Raw genomic sequence first — 16035 nt, 5'->3', positions numbered from 1 at the left:
GCACCGACTTGTTCACTGACGTTTCAAAATGAATGAAAGTTTTTATTTTTTTTATTGAGTTACAGGTTTTTTGCATGTTAACTATTGTCTTTTGGAAAATGCTTATTCAGGCTTGAAAACTTCAAATATGTTGTGAAAAAAGTGCCAAACTGAAAAGAAAGCTGTAACAATCGCGGAATTGGTCAGCAGGGGGCGCTGTAACACTGTTTATGTCTATAACAGCTATCCAGCTTATCTTTTTCAGGGTCGCGGGGGGCGCTGGAGCCTATCCCAGCTGTCATAGGGCAAGAGGCAGGGTACACCCTGGACAGAGGTAACCATTTGCACTCACTTTTACTCACATTCACACCTCCGGGCAGTTTTAAGTTTCCAATTAGCCTAACCCCACTGCATGTCTTTGGACTGTGGGAGGAAGTCAGGAGAGAACCCACGCAAACACAGAGAGAACATGCAAACTCCACACAGAAAGACTAGTGATCCTTAATTTTTTAGGGCTGTCGTGGTTTTCAGTTTTATTTATACCCAAATATATAAATATATGGGTCCCACCACTTTAAAACTGAAAATCATGCCAACCCTAAAAAAATTAAGGATCCATATTGTGCTCAGATAAATATTTTTTGATTTTTCTGCATAATTAATTAGATATCTGAAAGCATTTTCTGTTACATTTTACTATTTTTAATGATACGGTTATTAGATGTGATACTGAAAAATGTCACATTGGGTTATAGGGTAAAATGAAGTGAGCTAATTAACTCTAGGAAAGTCAAGCAGCTTCTTTAGTTTGGACTTTGCTGTGAGTTTAATTACCATCTGTCTCTGTTCGTTTTTTGAAACCCAGACTTGACTCTTAACGTCAGCTAGGAACTCACACCTGGACCAACCCAAACCCTGAAATGCGGAGGGGGAAGAGGGCTCACTGGAATTATTATTTGTTGCCTAAAACAAAACTAATGCCAGGAAACAAACACGTTTATAAGTAACCTGTGAAGTAAACATTATTTAATGGTGACGTGTTAAAAAAAAAAGTAAAAAAAAGAAGACAAGCTGACTGTTATATTGTTTTCATCACGGCGCCCCCGCCACACATATCAATGTAAAATGATCAATCACTCCACTGAAAATCTTAACGATGTTTTATCCACTGGAGGGAGCCCACGCCACAACCATTCAGTGCAACTTGGTGAAATCATATTTGATATGTATTCTTCATCAGTCATTCTTCACCTTTAAAGACACCGTAACCTCACAGACTCCAGAGACAATCTGTACCAAACAGCTAAACAGTGAACCCAGATTTATAATAACAACAACAACAACAACAACAATAATAATAATAATAACAATAATAACAATAATAATAGATTATACAATGTCTACCCAGCATAACACAAACTACGCCTGTCATAACATAAAAAATAATAAAGACCAGATGAAACTAACCCTTCCCTTCATCATTCATGGTTCGTATGAAGATATTTTACTTTCAGTTTCGTTGATAACCCTAAAGGCTGCGTTTTCCCCAGATTTAAGTGACGTTTACTGTCAGAGTAAATTCCTATTGGCTCAGATGGAGCCCAGCGGGGACGTACCTGCTGGTTCTCCTCGTTTTCTCCTATTTTTGCGTTGATACTTGAGCTGGAAGGACAGAGACGCTTTTTCTGGACAAGCGAACACACAAAGTCTGTTAAAGGTTTGGATGTTTATGGTCACAATGAAGGTCATCATCTTCTGTCTTCTCCTGGGGATACAGGGAGCAGCGGCAGGTCAGTTTGATTTGAATGTTTTTGTGTTTTTTATATGTCAGATTTATTTAATTTGAAATACAAATGGACAGATTGTTTGTTTCCCAGAGACTTCCTGTACGCTAAACATTTAGTTTTTATAGATCCTTGTAGATAATTTCAATGTTAAGAAACAATCGATCATTTTATACATGGAATTAAATCGTCATTTTCTCTCTTCCGCCCCTAATACTGAACATTAAAGTTTAGATTAAAAATTACGTTTAGCTAATATAAATAAATAAATAAATAAATAAGGCAAATATTAAAACAAGTCGATTTCTGTCCAAAACTATTTGATGATTTCCGTCTTTAAATCGTTCATGATGCCGTTTTAAAGGTTGTGACTCTGCTGTGTTTCCAAACAGTCCAACAAATAAAAGATCAATGAGGAGGCTCGTTAATAATCTGGTGACAATAATCAACACTGTTCTTTAAAAACGGAGAAGCATTTTAATTTTCATGAGGAATTAAAAACATTTTCACAAAACAGCTGATTATTAAAGTTCACTAAAGTGTATTTAACACAAAGTATCTGTTAAAATTTTAGAGTTTAATTATTTGTTCAGTATACGCTGTGTATGTAGAGCCACGTGTCATTTGATGGAATTCATTAAAAGATAAACGACTGCTGCTTTAGATTGTATTCAGTATTATTTCCCAGCGTTATGCATGTGAATACTTTCTGTTTGAAGAACATGCGCACACATGATGTAACTAACGAGTTACGCCCGGATGTAAGTTCACTGTTTTTCTGATGTTATTGATTCAGTAACAGCTCAATAATGTGACTTTTGCTGTGATTTGGTGTCATATAAATACAATTAAATAAATACAGTTGAACTAAATTGTGATACAAATTAAGTCGTTATTTCTTTTTAATATCGTGGAGTTACCAGCATGAGTTAATGTTAGTATCACTGCTAAATGATCAATAGGAAGCTGCAGGTGAGAAAAGTTTTGCAGTTTTAAAACACTCGCTCTCCACGAGGGGGCGCTAATGAGAAGCGTTTTAAACTATGATGTGCGTTGGTCAGTAACAAGCAAACAAATCCATGTAAATGAAAACTCTCCTGCAAACCTGATTAAAGAATGAAATATAAACTCAAAAATGCTTAAGATAATATTCCCCCAATAATAGTAACTTAACATTAGCTTTTATTGATAATATTATTGATCAAATATATTTGAAAGTTTCTGTAATAATTTTGAATGTGCATTAATTGACAAAAGTCTATGAAAATAATATAAACAAAGAAGAAGCATGGGTATTAATATTTAGAAAACCCATTACAGAAATTATGGAAAAAAAACAAAAGTCTGGACAGTCACATCAAAACAATAAAATCAATTCATATAAAAATTAAAATAAAAAAGAAAACAACTCACTTTAGAAGTCCTGCTGCTTGATTCAGAAAAAGGAAAGAAGAAACCTTACGGTTCATACAGCGGCTAACAAAAGCAAAACAGATTAAAAATAATGTGTACTTTCTTTAAAATAAAAATATAGTAAAATTAAAGCTATGAGTTCAAACCATTAATCATGAAAGCTGAATTAAACTAAAATGAAAGATATAAACACCAGTTCTAAAACTTCATGTAAAAAAAAATCAGATTCAAACTAGAATCTGTTGCAAGAAAAGAGGATCAGAAAATGACATTAAACACTAAATATCTATTCATAAATCTATTTTGTGTTTATTGAAGAGACAGCAGGATTATTACAGGATGTCTTTGATATGCTCCAGGTTTTCTTATTGTGATATTTAAAAAATAACCTAATTATAAATCTGTGTTCCTGAGATCTCACAACATTAACTGTTTCTTACAGTGACCCACTCTCTGAAGTATTTCCTTACCGCGTCCTCTCAAGTCCCAAACTTCCCAGAGTTTGTGGTTGTTGGGATGGTTGATGATGTTCAGATTTTGCACTATGACAGCAACACAGAGAAAGCTGTACCCAAACAGGACTGGTTTGCCAAGAACACAGATCAGCAGTACTGGGAGAGAGAGACTCAGATTGATGAGGGCACCCAGCAGCAGTTCAAAGCCAACATTGAGATTTTAAAGCCTCGCTTCAACCAAACTGGAGGTTTGTTCATGTTTCATTTTTTACTGATATTTGCTGTTAATGTTTTCAGTGTGTTTTGTTTACAGTAGTAAACAGGTTTGCACACATTAAATGTTTCATTCAGATTACAGATTAAAATTATTAACATAATAATTCTAAATGAATTATTAAGAAAATTATCTCCTGTAGCATCTAAATAATCAGTCTGAGGTGTATTTGTTTTACAATTATTGTGAACTAATAGATAATAAAATAAACAATCACATGTTGTAATAAATTATAGAAAAAGAAAATATGTCAGACACATAATCTATCATCCAGAGTAGATGGTAAATGTGCTGCGACGTCACAGTTTTGATAATATTTTCCTCAGATAATATTTTCCAGATTCCATTAAACACACACTGATGTTATATTTAATATAAAAATGGAAAAAAGTAGAATCAAACAGGGTTGAATTTGTATCAGGGTAAAAGTAGAGACAGCTCAATGACCCGCTCACTTTCCACATCATCATTAATAAATAAATATATTGAACTAAATGCATCAGACTGAAATGAAGCAAACATTCAGCCCATTATCATGACGAAATGTTCTCAAGATTATCTTTTATTAGCAGAGGTTCCATAAATATATTGTAAATACATAAAAGCTACTCTGTGGAAAATAAATAAATATATAGTTTCAGTCTAATAGCACAAGAGTTTAGTGAGAATTAGACCAAAAATAAGAAACACAAACTAACAGACAGACGATACAAGCTGAGATCTGACATGAAAATCAGATTTTTTAAAAATGTCAAACTGATTTTTGTCTCATTTTTAAACGACATTAAGTTTCAGTTTATGTTGAATATTTTTGGTCCCAGATTTATTTAATTTTTTACTAATAGACAACAGCCTGGAAATATAATGTGGAAATTAAAGCGTTAAAATGTCTTAAATGTCCCATAAACTGGCTGAAGGTTGATTATTTAAGGTGGCATTTTTAAATCAGGTCGCTGTAAAACTCAGCAAAACCCCGACAGAAAACGTCCTTATGAGCGGCGAATAAAAACGACTGATTTTTTTCAGTCATTGAACTCCACTTGAGGCTGCGCAACGTTTACGAACGACGGAAAAAACAGCGTTCTTGGCCGTTCACTGAGCTCTGTGACAGCTGAGAGCGTTTTCAGGGCCTCCTGGTGGTTTAAACTCCAATCAAAGAAGGAGAGGAGACACCATTTCACTTTGAGGCATTGTGATCACACAAGTTTGTCTATTTTATCTATTGACACCAGCACCACTGACTAACAATGGGCTGTGAGGCTGTTCCCCAACTCTCCGAATGGTACTCATGTCATTGGTCAATCATCATGACAATCATCTCACAGCCCATTGTTACTCAGTCATTATGCAAATGTACTGTTGATAAGATTGAAACCTGCAGTCAGCTGAGACTGAAGAAGTCACTTTGGATGAGTGATGAAACGTTTCTCCCACAAAACGCTTCGTCCAGATGAACAGAATCAACTTTTTGGGAGGTCCCCACTTGTTTCAGAAAGAAAATTCTGTCTTTTGTTTGATGTATTAGGTTGAAAAATCATCAGAAATGCATACTGGGATTTGTATTCAAGTAAAGATTGTGCCAAAGAAAGATAAAAGAAAGTGAACATCTGGGATGATTTGGTGTCTGCACTTCTTCTTTGATTGGAGTTTGAATTAAGTAAAGGATAAACCAAACGCTCTCAGCTCTCACAGAGGGCTGAGAAAAGCGAGCTCAGGCCAAGAACGCTTTTTTCCGCTGCTCATAAACGTTGCACAACCGAGTGACCTACAAAGCCATCAATGACCGAAGAAAGCCATCTTTTTTTTCCTTTTTTTAACATCTCATAAAGAGGTGTTTAAAAAAGCATCGCTGGTATAAAATGCAGCCTTCTGACGGGGTTTTCAGAGACCTTTACAGCATCCTGATCTAATAAACTGTGATTTTTACATAATTTCTTAACCAGACTGGCTGGAAAAGCGGTGAATTTTGGCCTAGATGTAAAGTAACTCTCCATGCTCATGTGGAAAAAATAGCTGATGATGCTCTGTGGCGTTTAAGCCCTCTCACATAGGACGCGGCACGCGCAGCGCTCTGAAACCCATTCATGTCTATTATTTGCACCAAAGAATAACGGTTTCCCGCTTACTGTTATTATAACACGAGCAGAACCACAGCGGCTCGAGGGCCACGAGGACGGAGCGCCGCCGGGAGTCGAGTCTGTGGAGCTTCCTGTTAAAGAGGAGAGACCGTGAATGTGAACAAACATGACGTCAAAGGCTCCACTTACTCTCTTAGTTTATTTCTAGAAACTTCCAGCAGGAAGTGATCGCAGACATGCGCGACAGGGATAGAGAGACGGGGGGCATAAGAGGGGGAGGAGCCTGACACCTGTCTGTGTGGCTCACCTGAGCAGAGCGAGCACAGACGCGCTCGTCATCAACTGTGACGTAACACGAGTCTAAACTCACGTCACCAACGAGCCGAAGACGACGTCAGTGAAACAAAGTCTGCTTTCTGACTCTGAATATATTCCTGGCTGTGACCTCACGTCTTATCAGCCAATCAGCAGCAGGCGCGGTTTGAACGGTCATCAGTGGAGCAGCAGCCGTGGACGTGGAGCTCAGCTTAAAATCAGCGGCTCGTCTTAAATCGTGCGGTTTGATTCACGTTTCAAACGTCGCTCTGTCCGCTTTCAGACGCTGACGTTAAGCTGTCGTCAGCAGACGTCAGAGCGCCCGCTGCTGATTGGTCGCTCCTCCGACACGCCCCTCTCACAGTGAAGCAGCTGATAACAGGCAGTCACACAGGAAGACCCCGAGCAGCTGATCCACAGCAGCTTCTTGTTTTTAGTGCAAAACAAAATATATTTTTGAAAATGAATAAACACAAAACAGGGAAACAAACATGTTTGATGTCAGTTATTAAACGTCTAAAAATATTTAAATGAAGAAACAAAAAAAATCAAACAGATTCTGTTGAATCTGTTTATTTGTCACAAACAGCAGAGTTTGAACAGCTTCAGGATCCTTCGAGTCTTTAACTGATCGAACGTTCGGCCTGAATTCACAGCAAACACAAGAAAGGAGGGACGTCTCCCAGTATCCTCGCTGTGATCCCAGTGTACTCGCTGTGATCCCAGTGTACTCGCTGTGATCCCAGTATACTCGCTGTGATCCCAGTATCCTCGCTGTGATCCCAGTGTACTCGCTGTGATCCCAGTGTACTCGCTGTGATCCCAGTATACTCGCTGTGATCCCAGTGTACTCGCTGTGATCCCAGTGTACTCGCTGTGATCCCAGTGTACTCGCTGTGATCCCAGTGTACTCGCTGCGATCCCAGTATCCTCGCTGTGACCCCAGTATACTCGCTGTGATCCCAGTATCCTCGCTGCGATCCCAGTATCCTCGCTGTGACCCCAGTATACTCGCTGTGATCCCAGTATCCTCGCTGTGATCCCAGTATCCTCGCTGTGACCCCAGTGTACTCGCTGTGATCCCAGTATCCTCGCTGTGACCCCAGTATACTCGCTGTGATCCCAGTATCCTCGCTGCGATCCCAGTATCCTCGCTGTGACCCCAGTATACTCGCTGTGATCCCAGTATCCTCGCTGTGATCCCAGTATCCTCGCTGTGACCCCAGTGTACTCGCTGTGATCCCAGTGTACTCGCTGTGATCCCAGTGTACTCGCTGCGATCCCAGTATCCTCGCTGTGACCCCAGTATACTCGCTGTGATCCCAGTATCCTCGCTGCGATCCCAGTATCCTCGCTGTGACCCCAGTATACTCGCTGTGATCCCAGTATACTCGCTGCGATCGCAGTGTACTCGCTGCGATCCCAGTGTACTCGCTGCGATCCCAGTGTACTCGCTGTGATCCCAGTGTACTCGCTGCGATCCCAGTGTACTCGCTGCGATCCCAGTATCCTCGCTGTGATCCCAGTGTACTCGCTGCGATCCCAGTATCCTCGTTGTGATCCCAGTATCCTCGCTGTGATCCCAGTATCCTCGCTGTGACCCGCCGTCTGGTGTGACGTCACCGCTCGCTGAGACGACGCGGTCACGCTGAAACGTTCCCACAGCAGCTTTGTCGCCACAAGGTTTCCAAAAAAAACCATCGCATCTCTTCCCTCAGAGGCTCCTGTTTGTTTCCATCCGCTGTGAACATCAGTCAATCGTTTCTATTTAAACAGCCTTTTTCAAACAAATCTTTAACTGATCGAATGTTCGGCCTGAATTCACAGCAAACACAAGAAAGGAGGGACGTCTCCCAGTATCCTCGCTGTGATCCCAGTATCCTCGCTGTGATCCCAGTATCCTCGCTGTGATCCCAGTATCCTCGCTGTGATCCCAGTATCCTCGCTGTGATCCCAGTATCCTCGCGTTGATGGACGTGAAACTTTGCCCATAAAACAACGAGGTCCATTATATCTCTGCTGGTGCTGTTAGTTTGTTCAGGCTCAGTTTGAAGAGCAAATAAAACATTTTTCCAAAATAAATCAAAACCTTTAGAAGTTTTTCTGCAACAGAAGCTTCACAGATTCGACCAAAAGTTCTGAACAAAAGTGCAAAAACCAAAACGTGCGACAGATTCTGGGCGACTCTTCCAGAAACTCCAGCTCACATCAGCGTCTGCTTCAGTCCAGCTTTGAGCTCGTTTTCACATCAATTCTATGAACGAGTTTAAAGAAACTTCTTGAACTTTGTTGGTAATCAGATGCTTATCAGGTCGCTGCAGGTTTCATCCACCAAACGGCTCCAAACACAAACTGCATCTGGTGACGTGCTCGTGTTTCTCTGAAATAAAGATCAAATAGATTTGTTTTTATTTTTAGAGCAACAAGAAAAAACATATTTTCCCAGTGGGAGTGTGTCAGAGAGAGAACAGGACAGATGTTGAGTCTGAACTGTTGCTGATATTTAAATACGCTGTGACATCATCTCCTGGAGCGACAGATGATTGATGGAGTTCTTCACAGAGAGCAGCTCAGCGTCTGTGTGGAACAGCTGATTTACCAACATCATCATATTATCAAACCAATATTCAGAAAAACAGATTTCCTCTTGGACAAATATCCTGTTATTCCATATAAAATAACTGTGAGGCTCAAACTGTGTTTGTAGATGAGAGTCTGTGACGAGGAAGCCTGGTGATGAGAGGCCGACGTGTTCACAGGGATTTTATCCACAAAGTTACACACGAGAAAAACTCGATGCAGCGACTCAGAGAGAAAATGACCAGGTGTAGCGCTCAGGATGGAGGCGGGGCTTCTGATCAGCTGTTTGAGGCAGTTTATCTTAAATGTGCTGTTTAAAGTGTGGAAATCTGAAACATTAAGTCCACCGTTTACATCGAGTTCATACGAGCTGTTTTTCTAATGTGACGTCTTCTGTTTGTCCACATGAAGCTGAAGAGCAGCCTGTCAGTGTCTTTGATAGTTTATTATGGAGGCGTAGAGCCAACGCTGCCTCAGGGACACCAGAGATTCCTGCTTTAGTCAAAACTCTTCCTCTCAGTGAAAGATCTGAATTTGTTTTTAACTCTTTTTATAGGATCAAACTTAGATTCATTCTTTTGATCCTCAGTGATTAATATTCTTAAATATGGAAGCTGTTTTTTCATCAAGATATTACGAAGGTCAGATTTGGAGCATCTGTGATGAGTTCACATTTATTAATATTCAGGTAAAATCTGGAAGCTTTGGAGAAACTGTTCACTGCGTCAGCTCAGACTTGACCTTTATTTTTCTAAATGTGTCGTCAGCTGTGCTACGATTAACTCTCTGCCAGTGACGGAGATCCTTTTACATCACCTGATTTTACACGTCTGATAAAACACTAACAGGAAGAGGTGCAGAGAGGCGGAGCCGCCTCGTCTTCTTCCTCTATGCAGGTTAAATCTTGGGGATGTAGCAGCCATCAGTTTATTACAGCTGTTACTGTTTGTGTGAAGAGTTTTGACTGATGTAGAGAAATAATTACTGAAACTAAATTAGCTTAAAGATTGAAAGATGAAACGATGCTCCGTGTATCAAAGGCTTTGTTGAAGTCTAAAAACAGGATGAATCATTACTGTTGATCATCTCTGGATAATCCAGATGATCTAAAACTAGTCTGACTCTGTTGTGTCTTTTTGCCTGAAGCCTGATTGTGTTTCATCAATAACTGAGTCCAGCATCATCGTTATTCTGCAGCTACAATAAGAGCAGAAACAAACTGGACGCTAACTGTTGATCAGTAAATGATCTTTGTCAGGTTTAGTCGGTGTAGTTAACCTCTGAGTCATGGTGGTGGCAGCTGCTCGTTTTCTAACCTTCTGTCAGACTTCATAAAGAAAAGGAGACGACTGGTTAGAGACGACTTTGTGACGTTCAGATGTCAGACCGTCAGTACCTGCTGGATCCACAGCAGCTTCCTGACAGCAGCTCGACTCGCTCACCGTCTCCCTGCAGCGTTCACACACGCGTCAGGTGGTGTCGCTCGCCCTTTCCTCACCTGCTCGCTCCACCTGTTGATCCTCTGAGCTGTTTCCTGTGGTCACTCTCTCTCCTCCTCACTGGCTCCAAAGCGTGAGCTGTAAGGTGTGTGGGCGGGGCATCAAAACAGCTGTCGGCTTCATCTTCCTCCATTTTATAGTTTTTGATGAGCTCACCTCTCCTGGGAGCGCCGCCCAACCAGCCGACCTGGTGACGTAATGAGTGATGTAACGACCACAAATCAGCGAGTTGGAAAATGACTATAAACAAGAATCACTTTGAATCCAACGTTTCTCTCAGAATAAATCACAACGCTCTTAATTTTGTGTCAAAGCTGTAAAATGTGCTGTTTCACGTCCTCTTTAACTCGACATGTTTCCTCACTTTAACCCAAAAAACTCACAGCGACTAAATCATCAAGTAAAAAAACTTTAATCAACTTTCCCTGGTACAAAATAAATGAGACGAGCTGAATTAAAAATACTGACGCTCATCTCCAAAATCATCCACAGTACAGACATAATTACATGATCACAGCCCTGTGGTATCGTCTAGGATCACATTCGCCACTTTTCCAAATCGTCTGGTTAAGAAATTATGTAAAAATCGCCATTTAATAAATCAGGACGCAGTAAAGGTTGGTGAAAACCCCGCCAGGACACCGTATTTAGCGCCAATGGGTGACGTTTGAAAGCCTTCATGTGAGCAGCGAAAAAAAACGACATTTTTGGGGGGGTCATTGAACGCTGCATTAGACATCACGGGTGTGCGACATTTAAGAGCTGAGGGAAAAACAGCGCTCTTGGTCGGTCACTGAGCTCGCTTTACCCGGCGCTCAGTGACAGCTGTGCGGCGTTTTCTTAAACTATGCGGGGCCTCCCCGTGTTTCTCATCCACTGTAGTTAAACTCCAATCAAAGAAGAAGGAGCGCAGACACCAAATCATCCCTCAGTCCGGTAAAGTGATCGCTTAAGTTTGCCTATTTGATCACCAGCAGCACTGACTAACAATGGGCTGTGAGGCCGTTAAACTAAATCTAAGTGACTAAATCCTGCTGTGGGTAAAAACAACTTTAATCAACTTTCCCTCGTACAAAATAAACGAGACAAACTGAATTAAAAATAATGACGCTTATCTCCAAAATCATCCTCATTACAGAGATGATCACATCTTGGGCTGTGGCCTCACACATGTAACTCTACATGTTCACATAAAGAAAATACCTGTGATGATGCACTGAGGCGTTCCTCGTGTCGGCCTCACCTGTAGACTCTGCTCTCATCACAGCATCAGCGACACTCACAGATCTCTGTGCTACACATCCAATAATATCATTAATGTGAATGTTTAATATTTTTAATGCAAAATCTGATCTGGTCACAGCGCTGAAAAACACCAAAGTGTCCCAGCATGGAGTCAAATTCAAGGTCTGAATTATTGCTTCAGTCCTCTGCTCTTAGTAAATGTAATAAAAATGACAACATGGTTGTAAAATCTTAGAGGAACCTTTTTCACCTTTTTGTCAGGTCACAGCACAAGAAATTAACTGATTTATCAAAAAGTATTTCTTGCATAATCATCAATGATGACATGAAGCATTTGCTGGAGCCTGAAATACTGTAAGTAGAACTCCAGATTAGATTAACGTCACATGATCATATTAAACAGAGACACGTCTAGAAAAACCTCAGGACAGTCTGGTGTTTAGTTTCTCACAGGAAGGATTTTGTTGGACTGATGACGGCTGCAGAGTTTCAGAGGATGGAAACTTAAACCCAGAATCAGGATCTGTGTCGGCTGCTCAGGATCCAGCTTAGTGTGTTTGTCTGATCCTGCAGCTCACAGGAAGTTGCTCCACCTACAGCAGCATAGATAAACTGTGCAGTGATATCTCTGCAGGCAGGACGTAGATGTGCTAACGGGAGAAAATGAATTCTGTTTTTTCCCAGTCATTGTTAATGATGACTGGCTTTAAAAATCTTCCACTGAGACAAAAGCAGCCATAAATGTAGATCCTCTATATGTTGATCACGTCTCTGTGTCAGTGTAAGACTTTAGTGCAGTCTCTCTCTCTGGTTCACTGCAGTCTTTGTCTCTGTGTTTCTGTCAGGTGTTCACATTGTCCAGCAGATGTACGGCTGTGATTGGGATGAAACAGGTGAAGTGAAAGGATATATGCAATTCGGCTATGATGGAAAGGACTTCTTAAGCTTTGACCTGAAGGAACAGACGTGGGTCGCTCCTGTACAACAGGCTGTCATCAGCAAAAACAAGTGGAACAGTAACAGAGCTCTGATCACAAATGACAAGAACTACCTCACCCAGATTTGTCCTGAGTGGGTGAAGAAGTATGTGAACTATGGGAGGAGCTCTCTGATGAGAACAGGTAAAATCTATGACCAGAATTAGATTGTTAACTAAAAGTTATATGTCTCAGTTTATTACTTAATATGATATTAAATTAATATAATAACACTTTGTATGGCATTTTAATACATTCTTTAAATTTCATTTAATTGTATAAACATCACATCAAAAAGAAATCAGTATGCTTCTAATAATAATAATAATAATCTTCTTCTTTTTCAAGTTGCTCCTGGTCGCCACAGCAGATCTTCTTCCACAGTTTTAGCTCTGATATACTCATTTCTAATCCTTCTCACTCCTTATGAACATTTTAATATCATCAGTTCTGTCTCCTGTATTTTTCTCAGTGCCACCATCCTCAGATATTAAATCACAGCAGGTCTCACTGCCATCTTGTAAACCTTCCTTTTCACTCTTGCTCTTCTCCATCCACCTTGTCTGCACTCTTTTCTTCACCTCTCTTCTGCACCATGCACCTCTCCAGCTCAATTAAAATAATAATAATAATAATAATAATAATACAGAAAGAATTAACTGTTTGTCTTTACTCCACAGAGCGTCCCTCAGTATTTCTCCTCCAGAAGTCTTCCTCCTCTCCAGTCACCTGCCACGCTACAGGTTTCTATCCTAACAGAGCCGAGATGGTCTGGAAAAAAGATGGAGTGGAGCTTCATGAGGGTGTGGACAAAGGAGAGATTCTCACCAACAATGACGGGACCTTCCAGATGAGTGTTGACCTGGATGTCTCATCAGTCAAACCTGAAGACTGGGAGAGGTACGACTGTGTGTTTCAGCTCTCTGGTGTGAACGAGGACATTCCCACCAAACTGGACAAAGCAGTGATCTGGACCAATGAAGGTGAGTCTGGAATCAGAATGAGATGAGTGATAAACGTGGGAAACACACACTTAAATTACTGCAATACCCTGTGGTTCATGTTGGATGAGATAATCTGTTTGTTTAGGTTTTCTTTCTGTCAGAATAATTTTAAGACCTAAATCAGTTTAGACCAAGTTGTGTTTTTCCACCACATTTCTGTTCTTGCTGAACATTGATGAATATAAAACATGTTCATGTGTGGCCACTGATTATCTGACTAATGGACAGTTTTAGAAGATTAAATAGTTAAATGGGGGAAAATGTATATTTTGAAACATTGCTACGCTCAAATTTATTGGCAATGTATTGAAATTAAATTTAATGGCAGAACTTTTATTGTTGGAATGAAAACTAACATTAGTGGGACAAACATGTAGTGACCATAAAATAAGCTCTTGTACATGATTGTTATCTGATTGGAAACTTTTTGTTCTCACCTTTTGTTTGTTCTGTGATCTACAGGAAATTCCTTCCCCGGACCAGATAATAAGCTGATCATCCCTGTTGTTGTTGCTGTGATTGTTCTTGCTGCCATCGCTGTGATTGCATTCATTATTTACAAAAAGAGGACAGGTGAGAAACAAAAACGTATTTACTTTTTTCTGCATCGTCTTTCTTTTTTTACACCTGAGCTACAGTTTGGGTGTCACTAAACAAAATAACCACCAACTAAGTTATTGGAACCCAAACATTGTTTCTCTTTTCTCAACCATCAACTCTGCCAAACAAACACAACCAAGGCACACCTTTACCTGCATTAGAAAGGAGTTCCTTCTCCAGCTTCCTCCTCAGACACGATCGTTTCAGTTGCTTTACTCACAAAAATTATTTAGCTTTTTTTTTCTTAGCAGCCAGGTTTCTCTTTCAGAACAGCATTTCCAAAGTTATTTTCTTATTTGATTCCTTTGTTTTATTTTATTACAGGTTTTGACAGTAAGCTCATTATAAAAACTGCCTGAGAGTATAAAATGATTCTGATTCAATAATATATAGATTCAAGATTCAAGAGCTTTATTGTCAGTACAGCAGTACACACAGTATACAGTGTACCGAAATGCTGTTTCACCCTAAGCCCCCCATGGTGCAAATATAAATATATAAAGGATATATCTCCAAGAGATATAAAACTAGGAATTACAAATAAATAACATGCTAAGTTTCGGTAAAATTAAGGGATAAAAAGGTACTAATTACTAACTATACAATTCCCTCCCTCTGGAGGGAGACCAGAGCATGTGAGGGGTGAAAACGGTCCTTCACTATGCTGTTCGCATGTCAGATGAGACGGAGAAAAACACATTAATAAGTACAATTGACTAGAATTGTACATGAGCACATTTTGTGTGCAAGATCAGAATATATCTATAAACACATTAGTGAGTAAGCCCACTGTCTGTTTTTAACTTTACAAATTAAGTTAATCCAGATTGCAAAATGAAAATATCAAATTATGTTTCCTGCCTTGAATAATACATGAAAAAAATGTGTTAACATTTATAACAAATTACTAACATGATGTATTTTTTCCTTTTTATTTCAGACAAACGTCCACCATCTCGTAAGTTAAACTTTGTCCCTTTTCTCTAATCTCTTGTCCACACTAAATTAAAAAGGGTTTCTGTACTTTAATCTAAACAGTCGTTCAGGGCTGTTTCCTGTTGTGTTCGATTGTTGTAAAAGTGACAAATGAGAGCAGGATGTGGACTAACATTGTGTTTCTGACCTACAGCTGTAGAGAACCCTGAAGTCCAGGAGCAAATGCTTCCTCAAGCCTAAACCACAAACAGCTCTGCACACAGTGAGTTACTTCATATTTGTGTCTCATGTTTTAGCTTTATTTTTAAAACTAATGTAAAATAGTGACTGTAGTAAAATCTCATTTTTAAATGCAACCAAAAAAAGTGTTTTGTATAACTTATCATATTAAGAGAAAAATGCTTTCAAAAAACAGTTTCATGAAATGATTTAACTAAATTAAAACAAATGTGTTAATTCCCTTCAAAAACATATGAAGTAAATATTTGACTGAATCAGGAGTATTTTAGATCTTAATGAAACTGTAAATAGGTTATTTGTGGATCTGAACAATCCTAACATTTATTGTGTTTCTTTTTATCTCTGTAGGTTTATGGATAAACCTAAAGAGGAGCTGAAAGAAGATGTGGTTCAGCTCATTCTTCTCCATAAACTAGAATTCATTGAATTGATTGTTCACATCATAAAATCTGTTTTTTAAAAAAGATCTAAAATCTAAAATATAGTTGCAGATGCTGGTTAATCAAGAAGTTTGAAAATGAGTTGGCAAATGTTTAACATAAACATCATAATGGTGAAACTAAATTATTCTGAATTTGTTGTTTTCAGTTTAAAAAGAAGTCACTTTATTTGAAAGATTTAACAAAGATGTGACCGCCTGGAGAGACATGAAACAA

At 39.4% G+C, this 16035-nt stretch overlaps 2 protein-coding genes across 4 annotated transcripts in view; both read left to right on the top strand.

Annotated features, from left to right (window-relative positions):
• The window catches only part of LOC146492752 (major histocompatibility complex class I-related protein 1-like), a 26645-nt gene extending 25345 nt beyond the window's left edge, over positions 1-1300 (top strand). Inside the window, exon 6 of the mRNA XM_085147941.1 lies at positions 223-1300. Within this exon, the coding sequence (XP_085004067.1) occupies positions 223-317 (95 nt within the window). The 3' untranslated portion in view covers positions 318-1300. The remainder of the gene's footprint in view (positions 1-222) is intronic.
• The window catches only part of LOC146492751 (class I histocompatibility antigen, F10 alpha chain-like), a 26151-nt gene extending 10116 nt beyond the window's left edge, over positions 1-16035 (top strand). Inside the window, exons 1-8 of one of the 3 annotated variants that reach the window (XM_085147969.1) lie at positions 1617-1769; positions 3619-3879; positions 12468-12743; positions 13280-13582; positions 14066-14176; positions 15144-15161; positions 15333-15401; positions 15748-16035. In XM_085147969.1, the coding sequence (XP_085004095.1) occupies positions 1703-1769; positions 3619-3879; positions 12468-12743; positions 13280-13582; positions 14066-14176; positions 15144-15161; positions 15333-15379 (1083 nt within the window). In that variant the 5' untranslated portion in view covers positions 1617-1702 and the 3' untranslated portion in view covers positions 15380-15401; positions 15748-16035. Of the gene's footprint in view, positions 1-1616; positions 1770-3618; positions 3880-12467; positions 12744-13279; positions 13583-14065; positions 14177-15143; positions 15162-15332; positions 15402-15727 lie in introns of those variants that run through there. The other 2 variants (XM_085147968.1, XM_085147970.1) reach the window with 2 other exon arrangements.

The sequence above is a fragment of the Neolamprologus multifasciatus genome, chromosome 22, assembly GCF_963576455.1.
Source record: "Neolamprologus multifasciatus chromosome 22, fNeoMul1.2, whole genome shotgun sequence".
In the NCBI taxonomy this organism is placed as follows: Eukaryota; Metazoa; Chordata; class Actinopteri; order Cichliformes; family Cichlidae; genus Neolamprologus; species Neolamprologus multifasciatus.
Note: the sequence above shows the minus strand (reverse complement) of the source record. Positions and strands in the feature narration are given on the sequence as shown.